The 15,224-nt window shown below is 35.1% G+C and overlaps 1 protein-coding gene across 1 annotated transcript in view; it reads left to right on the top strand.

Annotated features, from left to right (window-relative positions):
- The window catches only part of LOC115212233 (serine/threonine-protein kinase greatwall-like), a 788,337-nt gene that overhangs the window by 379,228 nt on the left and 393,885 nt on the right, over positions 1–15,224 (top strand). The window contains exons 9-10 of the mRNA XM_036502979.1: positions 1,925–2,680; positions 7,984–8,499. Of these exons, the coding sequence (XP_036358872.1) occupies positions 1,925–2,680; positions 7,984–8,499 (1,272 nt within the window). The remainder of the gene's footprint in view (positions 1–1,924; positions 2,681–7,983; positions 8,500–15,224) is intronic.

Below are 15,224 nucleotides of genomic sequence, written 5' to 3'. Positions count from 1 at the left end.
TGAACATAAAACAGGTAGAATATTTGGACCAGATACAGCCAATTTAAATGCTACAGGGTTAAATTTCATTTTGCTTATGAAGTGAATTTATAATTTCTCTATAGATATGTGTTTGCAGTCATCACATAGTAGCTGGGCCGTTGTCTAATATTAGCTGGTTTGTAAAATATCAACAATAGTTGCTGATATTTTGTAGGATACAGAAGTTGATTATTCAGTTATTACATAGCTGTAAGGTTATTTTGTAAAAGCAAGAAGCCCGCTCATGTCACATATATTAGCTGTTCGAAAATGTGTGCTGCATGTGTTTCATGTCTAATATTGCCAATAAACATTGATCATATGTTATCAGAGGTCAGGTATTTAATATCTCATGGGAGGGACAAGGTGAAAGCAATCATTAATGGGATGTGATTCATATTTCCCCTCTATTTTTAGAAGATAAAGCAATACAAATCAAAGCAAAGATCTTTAGCCAGTAACCACTCATTAATATATATCCTTACACAGTTGGGGGTAAGAGAGAGAGAGAAAGAGAATGTGCATTTATGTTTGTGTGGGTGACTTTCTACCCCTGTATGCAAACAACAACTGCTCCTTCTCATAGATAACTAAAACCATGTTTATTAGCAATTAAGGATATTCCTATTTATTCATTTGTATCCTCAGGTAACTATGGGTGTGGAAACAATGCCAAGTACATAATATGCCAATCCCCCACCCCACCCCAATAAGAATTGTCTCCTAAATCACCTCAGAAAACCAAAACATGTGTTCAGTAAATTCCTTACCTTTACCAATATGCTGGCACCTAGTCTGACAATTAAGTCATTGCCTCTACCTTTTGTGAAAAAAGCTGGAATATCCACTGGCTTAAATTTGTAGCAAATCATTTACATGTGTATTTGAAATGAAATTGTAAGTTATAGTGATTAAATGGTTGAAGTGCTTTTATCCTCCTCCTGTCATTAGGTCTCATCGTGACCATCATAATTGTTTATTGCCTGTTTAATCCTCTTGTTTACCAACCTTCCTGAGAACAATTCTAGTTCTAGGATGCAAAGCCTCCCATATCTGAATTAAATATTTCATTCTTTCTAAGAAGTTTTTGTTGTGTTTCAAACGCAAGCTTAATCCTTTAACGTTTAAACTGTCTATATCCAACCTCTCACACCTATCCTACAATGCCATCTAAAAATAACATTCTCATCATCCAAATCTCAAAGCTATGAGATGATGCATGATTTATTCAGAACTATGTAAATAAATGAGTATTACATTTGACAGAGTAATCATCATCATCAACATCATCATCATCATCATCATCATCAACAGCATTCAAAGTAATCTGAATGCTAAAGGATTAAACAGTGAAAAAGTTACTTTATTAAAACCTTCCAAATTGTGTATTATCTTCATGTGGTCATGAATGGATTAAGTTACCTTTTAATTTTTTTTTATGTCTTTGACGATTGGTGGGCCAGTACTTAGGAGATCTTGTAGAGCCTTCAAGAGAGGAATGTGAAGAGGAAGGACATCTCTTATTTTCTGAATTATCTTCAAACTAAAAACCTGTTCTGAGTGCTTGCATCGAAGGGGTTTTAGTTAAAACCCCTTCATAACCCAGATAATGGTATTAAAGCGAGTGATGGATTAAACTTATTCCCCTAGCTTACCCACAACCAAGAGCAGTCGTAGTATTTGCTCCATTGCTGTCATCTTCACTGGCATTTTTGGTATGGGAAGTGTTTAAGAGGGAAACACTTAATATTTTATGTAACTGAATACTAAGTTTATAGAACTTTCTTTCCAAATTAATATTGATAAAGCAATACAAAAGAAGATAAAACGAAGATGGTTATTGTTTCAAAAGTACAAAAGCTGCTTCAGTTTGTCTGACATTTTTCTTTGTCTTTCTTTGCAGTCTGCACAAAAGTCTAAAATGAAGTCCTCCATGCAAGAAGGAAACGATGAAGTGAACAACATCAACTCACCAGTTAATGATTGTAGTTTTCACAAAGATTACTCTATCACTGCTGCTACTCAAAAGTTCCATGAAGTACTGCCTGTGTGTCGACTTAAAGACATTATAAGCCCCCACAACTGTCCTGCAAAACAAGCTTCTCAACCAAACAGCAGTCAGTCTGAGAATATTTTTTCTGACAGTAGACAGGAAGAGTTCAGTGACAGTGTGTTTCTGAGTACCTGCAGCAGTTTTGATGAAACTACTTCACCTGTACAAGAAAACAACACAAAGTCTTCTGATTGTAAACCTGCTTCGGAATTAAAACAGTGTCACAACTCAGATAAAGCTCTGTCAGATTCCTTTGTCTCTTCCCAGAGTGAAACTAGTGTTTCACTGCCTGACAGAAAATGCTGTAATCTCTCCTCCCTGCCAGTTAATTCTGTGCTACATAACACTGAATGTTCACAAGGGAACATCCTACAGAGTATACCACTGTCAAGGAAAAGAAAATCTTCACATCGTGAAACTTCACCACAGCTAATTTCAGATCATTGCAGAGCACCTGAGAATGGAATGGAAATTGCTAGTGTGCCTTTGAAGACTTTGCAGAATAAAGTACGCTTTTCCCACTTAAACAGCACACCTGTCAGCGCTAGATCTGCTTCTGCTAGTGATTCATCAAGAAACAATCTTAAGAAGACCAACTCAAAAAGGGTAATTTTATTTATATATATATATATATTATTAATTATTCTATTTTAATTATATTTTAGATACTGAAATTTCTTATAAAAAGGGAAGTGATATGTGGATCCTTTTACACGGCCAAAGTTGATAATATTTGTATTTAAGGATTAATATGGAACTAGGAAATCATGCAGCTTATTCATACTTTAGTGTTGTAGTGCAAATCATAGTATTGAGACGACCCTTTCGAGAGTGTTTTGTGAACAATTAGCAGTGGAGAGGTCAAGTAGTTGATTGGATTCGCACTATCAACTTTACCTGGAAACACTTAAAAGGGAAGGAAAAAAAAAGGAGCAGTACAAGAAATGTATGCTGCAGGGTGTTCAAAAAGTCTTTCCGCAGTGGATTTTTTCCTCCAAGATGTATTTCAAAACATGTGTAGAAGAGCCAACTTATGTATTGAAAACGAAGGACGGCTCTTTCAACATCTCTCTTTTACTCTTTTAATTGTTTCAGTCATTTGACTGCGGCCATGCTGGAGCACCACCTTTAATCGAGCAACTTGGCCCTGGGACTTATTCTTTTGTAAGCCCAGTACTTATTCTATCGGTCTCTTTTGCCGAACCGCTAAGTAACGGGGACATAAACACACCAGCATCGGTTGTCAAGCAATGTTAGGGGGACAAACACAGACACACAAACACACACACGCATATATATATATATATATATATATATATATATATATATATATATATACGACGGGCTTCTTTTCAGTTTCCGTCTACCAAATCCACTCACAAGGCTTTGGTCGGCCCGAGGCTATAGTAGAAGACACTTGTCCAAGGTGCTACGCAGTGGGACTGAACCCGGAACCATGTGGTTTGTAAGCAAGCTACTTACCACACAGCCACTCCTTATAAAGTTTTTTTTTTAAGTCTTGTAAAGTCTGATATATTCTTTTGTAGTTTTATACCATCTTATAGATATTTTATTTTGCAATAAAATACTTACTGCAGAGAGACTTCTTGAACACCCTGTATTTGCTGTTACCTTAGAGAAGAGAATCAGTCAGTTATTTTATGTAACAATAGGAAGCACAACGAGACTGAGTGGACTGGAATAATTCTGTGGTCATTATGTTGTGATCTTAAAAGATGATGATACATTATAGTGTTGAGATGAGTATTTTCTACTGAAATTCAAATAGCAGCCTTGTTAGATATTTTATTTTGAGAGAACAAACAGCTTTATTTATGGGCAAATATACACTTTTGAAGAATTAACCAGGTTATGTTTGATAGGAACCGAAAGCTGTAAAATTTTTTAAAATACAGCAGCAGTAGTGGTGCAGGAGTGGCTGTGTGGTAAGTAGCTTGCTAACCAACCACATGGTTCCAGGTTCAGTCCCACTGCGTGGCATCTTGGGCAGGTGTCTTCTGCTATAGCCCCGGGCCGACCAATGCCTTGTGAGTGGATTTGGTAGATGGAAACTGAAAGAAGCCCATCGTATATATGTATATATATATATATATATATCTGTGTTTGTGTGTCTGTGTTTGTCCCCCTAGCATTGCTTGACAACCGATGCTGGTGTGTTTATGTCCCTGTCACTTAGCGGTTCGACAAAAGAGACCGATAGAATAAGTACTGGGCTTACAAAGAATAAGTCCCGGGGTCGATTTGCTCGACTAAAGGTGGTGCTCCAGCATGGCCGCAGCCAAATGACTGAAACAAGTAAAAGAGTAAAAGAGTAAAGTGAGTATTAACAGCATAACATTTTTGTGTTGGTAATGTTTAATCTTAATCTACCAAAGTTCCCGTCTCACTGGTACCAGTTATTTCATTAGTGTAAAATTTAGTGTCACTCCATTGGAGTGGACCTCTTACGGAACAAAGGCAAATTATCTTACGAATGGACAAAATGATTTGCTGATTATAATAATGATGTTCCTTATTTCTAATCTATATCAGGTATCTATTGATAGTCACTAGTGTAAATTTTACTTGTCGGTTTTCATAATATTCTGATTTGTTGATGATGTCCTTTCATTCTTTAGTGAACTCAGCACCATCGAAAGCTTTTAGTTCATATTTAAGTACACAGAATCCATTTCAGTGCCACTTAAATTAAACTCTGTGCTTAAATGGTTTCATTCATTGAAGAACTGTTGTATTTCTTGGTTTCAGTTTGAAACAATTTAAATTTTTAACATTGGTGTGATTTACTGTATTGTTCAGTGAAAAATATAAAATGTGTGTGTGTTCACACAAATACACATTAATATTATCAAGAATGTGTGTATGTGTGAGCATGCATACTCTCCCTCTCTCTCTCTCTCTCTCACAAATACACATGCATACACACAGAGGCAAACACACATGTAATGCAGAAAACATATCTGAAGGTAATGTGCTAATGGCTTAGAATACATATTGAGGTGTCTAAATTCTGTAATGAATGAAATTCACATTTTGGAAGCAACTAGAAGCAATTAGGTTTGCAGTTATTCGCTTTTCTCAACTGTGTACATAAGTGATTGCTCCTTAAAAGTTAGGTGTATACTTCTTGAAGAAATAGTTATATTCTCATTTTATTAATTTACTTTGTTATTTATTTACTATTTAAAAAAAACATTTCCATTCATTTTCATTTCACTTTTGAATTAAATTTCCAGAAAAAAAAAATCAATGGAAATTGTAGTTAAGATACCTGTGCCGGTGCCATGTAAGAAGCACCATTCGAACGTGGCAGATGCCAGATAAAAGTCAAATGGAAATTGTAGTTAAGATACCTGTGCCGGTGCCACATAAGAAACACCGTCCGAATGTGGCAGATGCCAGCGCTGCTTGACTGGCGTCTGTGTCGGTGACACGTAAAAGCACCAACCGATTGTGGCCGTTTGCCAGCCTGCTCTGGCCCCTGTGCCGGTAGCATTTAAAAAACACCCTCTACACTCTCGGAGTGGTTGGCGTTAGGAAGGGCATCCAGCTGTAGAAACACTGCCAAATCAGACTAGAGCCTGGTGCAGCCTACACAGATTACCAGACCACGGTCGAACCGTCCAACCCATGCTAGCATGGTGAACGGACGTTAAATGATGATGATGATGAATATTTTTTTCAATCCAACTTGCCTTGTTTTTATACATGTTGCTGCTGTTGTAACTGAGATGTTATAAATGTCAGCCCTGTTGATGTCCTAGGATATCATTATCAGAGTGTTTATTACGAACTCTTAAAGAATATGTGTGTGTGGACAAGGACAAAACCTTTAGGGTTTAAAATCAAATGGTAGAAGAATTATTTGTTCTGTAGGAACCAATGTTATTGCTACTTTTAACCTGAAGAGGATGCTTCTTCCAGCTGGTTATTTGTTGCAATCTGCACCTGATATATATTGCAGGCAGGGGAGTGAACCTCTACCATCTAGTCATGAGAGCACCAAACCCTACAGTTTTGACCTCTTTGTGGTCATCCTCAGTGGTGGATACTTGCCTGCTAGTGATAGCTGCAGTTCATTTCGGCATGAAATATATAGAAAAGTTAGTGGCACACAGTTACTGATCTCACAACAAGCAAATTAGCTAGTTTAGATGATCACAAAGAGGTCAAAGCCATATGGTCTGGTGGTCTCATGGTTAGAAGAAGGTAGGAGTTCACTCCCTTGCTTGCAATATATATTGGGTGTGGATTGCATCAAATAACTAGCTGGAGGATGTGTCCTCCTGGGGTTAAAAATAGCAGTAATATCGGTTCCTATGGAACAGCCATGCTTAAGTGACAATTATCACTACTTCTCAGTATAGTTACTGCTCTGATCTCTTATAGAGATTTTCTAACTGATTTGTTCTAATATCTTGAAGAAATTTTGTTTTAATTGGAACAAAATATATTATGATTGAGTTGTGAATCAAAAGATAACATTGGTATACCATTATATCTATCTGACAGTAGTTCTATTTTTGAGAGATGAGGAATTATGTACATTATTTACATTGATGGATATTTGTCCTCATCTTGTTTGTTGTTAACACAACATTTTAACTGATATACCCTCCAGCCTTCATCTGGTGTCTTGAAGGCTGGAGGGTATATCAGCCGAAACGTTGTGTTAACAACAAACAAGATGAGGACAAATATCCGCCAAATGTAAATAATGTAAACAATGTACATAATTCCTCGTCTCTTAAATATAGAACTGAATAATAGTAACATTAGAAAAATACCTTAGAAACGAGAACCCAGGTTTGAAATTCCCCCAAGATACCTTTATGAAAGCTGGAGGGTGAGGACAAATATCCGTCTAATGTAAATAACTACCTGACAGTGTTTGTTACTGTGTTTGGAGTTGTTCATAAGCAGCTCAATTATTGATGTCCCGTTTTCTTTTACTCTTTCACTGTTTCTAACTTCTGAGCTGTAACCATTGTCGAGTAGTGTTACCAATGTCAACATTGGTTCCAATATTATCTTTACAATCACGTTGCTGCAGATTTATCGTTACAAATACATTCAACCAACTATATACGGTAGTTTGGTAGGTTCAAGAGTCACTGAATGATTCAGCTGTAATAGTGGTTCACAGTTTATGATCTTAGCCAATTCTGTAAAAATTACTAAATTATATAATGCAAAATTTAGGGATAATTTTCCAAAGGTGAATGCTAGATTTATAATTATTTTTTGTGAGCATAAACACTCTATTGTACCAGTCTGATATTTAGGGGTCCTCAACTGTTCAACTGCCTACTTATAGAAATCAAAAATATAAAAGGGACCTCTACTGAGAAATTCAAAAACATTAGATAAACTTTCAATGATAATATCAGGCCAGCAAGCCATTCAAGGGGAGAAAATAAATTAAGGTGGTACTCCAGCATGGCCACAGTCCTACAAAGAATAACAAGTTAGATGGTTTCAAGAAATGTAGAAGCATAAAGTAAGCTTGACTTCACAAGAGTGTCGTTAATGTGCAAGCATAAATTGAATGATGAAGCTTGTCGTAACATTCTTCCTACATGCAAACTGTGTCCTTAATAGGATAAATTATATAATGAAAGTGTTATGTTCAGAAAATTTCAAGTAGAATAACTTGGAAACTTTCAGCTGAATTATTTTAGCGCAACAATACAGCAGTTGCACTAAGTTCATATCAACTTTAGACTCAAATTTATGCACAACTTCTTATATTTATCGTGAATTTATCACATTAAAAATGTTGATATTCTGTTTTTGTTGCTTTGACTATATTTCATTCTTTCTGTGTTGTTATTACTATTATTATTATTATTATTATCATCATCATTTTTTTCTTTTTAAAACTTTAGAGACAATCTAAAAAAAATAATACATTTCGGAGCCGATTGAGAAAGGCCTTTGAGCACATCCAGAATAATGAAGGTTCTATACAAGGCAAGACCAACCTCACTCAACAGATGGACTGTTTTTCTCCGTTCAGCGAGTCTTCAAGAATGAAAAGACCTAGATGTGTGAAGTCATTAGAATCTGATGTTGGTGAGGAATCGCACATTAGTGTAAACAAGACAGGAGAAAGACACAGCGATGCTGAACTGGGGCTTCAGAAGAGATTGCAGTTTAATGAATCCCCATTAATATTTCACCACCATAGTTGGGCCTCCCTTGGTGCCACAAGTCAAAATTCTATCTTGACAGATACATCTAGAAATTTAGATGATTCAAACACATCAAATTCTTTTAAGACTTGTGACTCAAAAGCTTTTTTTTCTAACTCAAATACTGCTGATTCATGTACTTCATCTACGTGGAATTGGCACAAACTAGAAGCTCTTGTGACTCCTCTTACATCAAAGAACCATGTTCAGGTATGCTAATTATTTTCATAATCTTATTTTAAACCTTAGTGTTACTCATTAGCATTTTGGCAAAAAAAATAAGTTATTCCTTTTACAAATAACTGTTAGATGTGTATATGTTTTTTTTTGTTTTTGCTTACATGTGTGTATATTAGGTGCAGGCATGGCTGTGTGGTATGCAGTTTATTTCCGGACCACAAGGTTCTGAGTTCAATCTTACAGTGTGTCACCTTGGTAAAGTGCCTTTTACTACAGTGTTGGGCCAACGTAAGCCTTGTGAGTGGATTTGGTAGATAGAAACTGAAAGAAGCCTGTCATATGTGGGTGTGTATGTGTCTTTGTGCTGTATTTGTCCCCACTGCTTCTTGACAGCTGGTGTTGATGCGTTTATATACCCATAACTTAGCGGTTTTGGCAAAAGACACTAATAAGATAAATATCAGGCTTTAAAAATAAAAATAAGCACTGGGATTGATTCGTTTATCTAAAACCTTTCAAGGCAGTCTAATGACTGAAATAAGTAAAAGATAAAAGATAATGAACATGGTAAACCCCTTATTCCCTCAATAGTAAACTTACTTACCTATCTACTCTGTCAGCAAGATGTACATTGAAGTCAGTGAGAATGGCTAAATTTAGTTACACACATTTCAGGTGTCATTGTACTTTATAAGTTCACTTTCATGTTTTAAACAAGACTTCATAAGATGAAATAATCTCAAATTTTTCCATTCTCTGAAAACTTATATAAGCTAAACTATACATAGAAGAGAGATTCTCAAGGAATTCATTCAAGCATAAAACTAGTCATTTAAAATCTTTCATTCAATATTTCAGACAGTTCTTTATTTGTTTTTGGAATTTTACCTTCACATATCTTGCGGTAGTGGTAGTAAACACCTAGAAAATATAGAAGAGATTATTTTGTCTTTTCATGCATAATATACATTCATCTATATTTCTTCTCATTTATTAGAAATGAAAAAGAAAAGCTATTTTTTAACATTTAAAAAAGTTATTCTATTTGATTAATGTAACGGCAATGACTTGTTTTGATTGGACTAGTTCTCAGTAAATTTGCTATTAATTAACATTCTCCTCTCTTGAAGTACTAAAATGCCATAGGTTATGATAGAGACTTTCCAAAGTAATTATATGTGTTAGTCCATTTATAATTCCTTTTGGGTTGTTCTTTTTTTATTTTTTATTCATTAGATTCAGTTTTTGTAACTGATTGAAATTATCTTCCATTTTATGCTGTGGTTATTTCCCCAGCAGGAATAGTTTTATTTTCAGCTATAATTGAAGAAATAATCTATTATTGGGACAGTTGTTCAAAACAAGAATTAGTTGCAAAAGTGATTTTATTAATTCTTCACCTGATCTCTTGGTTTGTCCCATAACAAACAGCAAAATTATGGAACTTTTTGGGTAGAAGGAAGTGGATTCTAAAATCTCCTCCTGTTTGTTAAATCTAGAGATGTCAAGGAGTAAAACGACATCTGTGTTGTTTTATTTATTCTCTCCTCCACCATTGCTGTCACCACCACCACCACCAGTTTGATACTGATGTTACAAAACTAAAATAAGACTTAAACTCATCATCATTTAACATCCGTTTTCCGTGCTAGCACGAGTTGGACGGTTCGACTGGGGTTTGGGAAGCCAGGAGGCTGCACCAGGCTCCAGTCTGATCTGGCAGTGTTTTTACAGCTTGATGCCCTTCCTAACGCCAACCACTCCATGAGTGTAGTGGGTGCTTTTTACGTGCCACTGGCACAGAAGCCAGTCAAGGCGGCGCTGGCATTGGCCTCATTTGGACGGGGCTTTTTATGTGCCACCGGCACAGGTATCACAACTACAATTTCCATTTGAAAACTAGTTTATCCTTTTAGCATTGAAACCAGTCATGTCTGGTCCAAATATTCCATCTGTTTATGTTTGAACTGGCCAGATCTGGCCTCTTACATGTCTCCTACAATGCCGTTTAAAAAAAATAAACGATCACATCATCAGAGTCTCAAACTATGAGGATAACTGAAAGCATTGTGAATAAATAGGCATTACATTCGACAGAGTAATCTGAATGCTAAAGGATTATAGTAAACCCTTCTTCTATAGGCTCTCTCTACCCACAATCAGTCACATTAACTTCACCCAGTTATCCCTGTATTGGGAGGTGTGACAAGACCCTAAATATCACTCTCCAAACTTATTAATGAATAAATGTGTGTGTGTGTGTGTGTGTGTGTGTGTGGTTTAACCCCAAGTTTCAACAGTCTTAAGTTCAAAAGTGTTTGGACTGTGAATATCCTCTTTATTCTTTTAACCTTTTACTGTTTCAGCCCTAAGGCTATTGCCATGCTGGAGCAAGGAGAATCTATCACAACTTTGTCCAAGTGTTCTTCCTGTTTTGATTGGAGACTTGGGTACTATTTCTAGCTAGCTAAGTGTTAATATAGGAGCTCATGCATGCGCACAAGCATGCGTATGTGCACTCATATTAAGTACAATGGCTGCATGGTTACATGTTCGGAATGACTACCTGGGCACATGTTCAGATCTTTACACTCTGTTGATCCTTTCAGCATTGTATACAACTCTGTTTTCCTGAGGGATCAAAAGTAGGTACTGCTCCTACTTCATGGTTGAGTAGCTAACAGTGGGAAAGGGAAAGCAGCTGTTCAAAAGATGTATGAAATAGCAAACAGATATTATAGAAAATAGAATTAAAACAATAAAAAGAAAAGAAAAAAATAAGTAGTTAACATACATGCATGCGCACACACACACTTAAATAAGTGAAAAACCTTTAGATAGATGGCTGAACAGTTTACCTTGCAGTTTGTTTGTCTAATGGAAAAGGTATCATTAGTTTTTTTAGTTAAGAAAATAAAAAAAATAAAAAATAGAGGGATGGGTTGAATTGAGTTTTGATTGTTTTGAGGGATGGAAGAATTGTCTGATCAATCCTTTAAAAACAAAGTCAATTTGATATTTATGTTGATGTAAAGATAGAACAGAATGAGGATTAACATGACTGGACATTCTGTCATGATTGACTTGCAGTCTGCTTTGTTGTCTTGATGTTGTTAATATTAGTGAGGGAATAAACGAACTAAACAGTGATTAACTTTATCAATAGGTTTTTATAGCATTTTTATGTTGTTAGTTATATATATAGGTAGGAGTGAGTGAATATTGATGTCCTAATTGGATATACACCCAGTGTGTGGTTAATGAATTGTTTAGTTGAGACGGGTCATGTATGAACTTGCATATGACTGTATTTATGTTTAGAATATTTATTATTTGGTTTGACTTAAGTTTGGTTTTATTCTTGGTACAATTCATGTGGGTAGCTGGTTACTACCTGTAACCTTAGGTATCCACAAATTTTCAGTAGACATTAAAGTGCTTAGGACTCTCCTGATAATCCTTGCTTTCCCTAAGAGACAAACATTCTGTAGGAGCTCTACAGAGCATTCTATTCCAATCTCCTTCAGCCATTTGTCTATATCTTTCTTTACTGTTCCCTATGCACCAATTATTATAGGCATAACCTTCAGAGTTTTCATACTCCAAATTCTTCCTATTTCAAATTTTAAGGAATTGTACTTTTTTTTATTTTTCATCCTCTTTCTTTACGATCCTGGAATCAAACAGGCATAATAGGTTGATCAGTAAGCAAAAACAGGCATGATGGGTCAATTAGAAAGCATATTATTATTTGCTTCTGTATACCTACTGGAGGAGTTACCTCAATCCTATAAAATATTACCAAAAATGAAGTAGATTGACAAGTTTATTTCTTGAGCATGTGGAAGGCACACTAGATGCCGAAATATTGTTCACTTAATAACAATGGCACTCTTCTTTTTTTTTGCTAATATTATTATTATTATTTCATGCATATCATATATGCTCAACAGATACAACTGTTGGAAAAGAAAAATTTCTAACATTGAGCTGCAACAAGTAACCTTAGATGCCAAGAACCTACCTAAGTATTCTAGTTGTCCCTAATAACACTGTTTTCTTGAGCTGTACTAAACTAGGTATTTTCTGGAGCTGTGGTGAGCAGAATTGTTAGCACACCAGACAAAATGCTTTCTGACTTTCCATCCGTTTTTGTATCCTGACCTTGCCTTTCATCCTTTTGGGACATGGGGACACACATGCACACACACACACATACATTGGGCTTTCAGTTTCCATCTATGAAATCTGTTCATAAGTCTTTGGTTGGACTGAAGCTTTTGTTGTAGGAGACACTTGCTGAAGGTGTTACTCCATGTTAGCTAAATGTAGTGGGATAATATTTTCTGTCTGCACACACAAAGCAACAGCTGTGCTAAGTTCTGATCTTAAGAAATGTTACTTGAAAATCACTCAGCAAGTTTTTCTTTCAAAATGTGATCTATTGATCTTATCCATAGTTAAGATGTTCTTGTTTTGTTCTTTGTTTTTACTTTTTGAATTTTTTTCTACGTGCTTCTATTACATATTTCATATTAAGTAATTTTTTTGTGATGAATGCATGAAATGATCAAAGGATGCTACAAGCGTAACACAATACTCCCAGCCAACACATTGTATTTTTGTTTCAATGTTTTTTCCTGAGAACCTACACACCAGTTTTAAGTGTTTTGGAATTGTAACTCGTACATAAATCCACATTCATATCTGCAAGATTGTTTAACTTCTGCCAGCATCAATAGATAAATAGATGTAAAGCTATTAAGATACAAACTGAAAAACATAGAATGAAACAAGTAAAGTAATTTCCATCATATTAATTGGGATCGAACCTCTTTAATTCTTATCCTTCATCTTGCTTTTACCGTCTTTGTCATTGATAATCGAATATGTCTGTATTATTAATAAATAACACCATTGTTTTTTTTTAAATGGAAGTACATCTTTTTTTACTGTGACCCAGACTTGTAAATATATTTGTATAATTTATGGCTGCACCCCATTAATATAAATTGCGAATGAGTTGACAGACGTAAGTAATATTTATGGAAACACAACTGAAGCTTAGTACTTTATGTGTTTTTAATATTGGTCAGAATAAAAGCATCTACGCACCTTGCTTGATATCACAAAGGGTTTATTATTGATAGTTCCTATTGTTGATTGAAGCATTCGACCTTACAATGAGAGAAAAACATGCAATGTTTTGTAAGACAATTGATCTGTTTAATTCAAGCAAAGATCAATTTCCATTTTGTGGTCATAAAGTGCAAATATATCAACTGCTTTGTCTTATCAGTTTTTCTGCTTTTCTTTTTAGTCTGTGTCTGCAAGCAAGTGAATGAGTGCATGTGTTTGTGTGTGTGTGTGTGTGTGTGTGTGTTCATAGAAGCTTGTCCTTAGTGTTGTTCTTTTAACTTTAAGTTCATTTCGCATTTAATCCATCTGAGCTGATCGCCAGCTGCCTAGTGACAATACAGTCAGATGTTAGAATCCATCCAAGTACATTCCTTTATTCTAGAATAGAATTCTCATAAAAAAGGATGAACAAAGCAAAACAAAATTAAATTTGTAAAGCTTTCACTCTGCTCTAAAACTACCATCAGATATCTCATATATGCCATGCTGTTTGTTATTTTCTTTTTTAATTTTAAGAAGAAGCTGTTATAATCATCAATATCAGTGAAAAACAATGCAACATCTTGTCCTTTGTTGATTGAACAATCAGGCTTCAATGAATGGTACCACACTCTGCAATGGCTGTAGAGTTCTACCAAATGTAATATTCATGCAGTGAACTTTGTAAGACTGCAATATAAAGATTACACACAGTGCCACCACACATCTCATTCAAATAATGAATGGTACCACAAACTGGTAAACATCAAAATAACCTCAAGTGTTACACTGCATAAATAACATTCTTTTATACTTAAAAGGAAATTTCATTTTAGATTTAGTTTTCTTTTCATTTTTAGCATTACATGTAATTTTTATTGTTTAAAATATTTATAGAGAAAATTATGTTTTTCTATTATTGCTTGCATTATTGTTTATTTAAATATAACTTGCTGACTGGATTTGAAGATAGTACTTTATATTTTTCGACCAGGGAATTTTTGCAGTTACCAAGTTGATAATATGTTTATATCTCCAGTTTGAGTTCACACCCTTTTCCTATCAAACAAGTGCTACAAAACTACAGTACAAGCAATAAGCAAAGCACCCTCTCTCTCTCTACTGAGCTTCTTCACTCTCAACAACAATCACATCATACTTCATCTAAACTATGATCAACTTTTTTAAACATCCAAATTATCTCAAGGTTGACATATTGCTGCAATAAACTACATGCACAGCAAAACAAGAACACCAAAACTTCAGTCTTTAGAATAGGAGGATTTAAATGAAAATTGTACTAGATTAATGTTAAGTGAACTTTAAAGATCCAAAGTCAGTGTGGCAGGCCTTATGAAATTGGCTCAGCGTAAGTCAGACCACATAGCTAAAATAATAATCTAACAAATGTGATATGTTTTACATATACACCATATTACATTAAATAAATTATAAAAACTTGATCAAGGATAAGAGATGTGGAAAAGAAAAAAAATTCTTCAAATTCACAGTTGGAATTAAAGATTATTTTACAGAATTTTAGTCACACATTTGTTGTCATCATCATCACCACCCAATAACATGTGTCTTCCATGTTGACATGGAAGACATGCTGGGTTGGATGGTTTTACAAGAGC

The sequence above is a fragment of the Octopus sinensis genome, linkage group LG5 (assembly GCF_006345805.1).
Source record: "Octopus sinensis linkage group LG5, ASM634580v1, whole genome shotgun sequence".
In the NCBI taxonomy this organism is placed as follows: Eukaryota; Metazoa; Mollusca; class Cephalopoda; order Octopoda; family Octopodidae; genus Octopus; species Octopus sinensis.
Note: the sequence above shows the minus strand (reverse complement) of the source record. Positions and strands in the feature narration are given on the sequence as shown.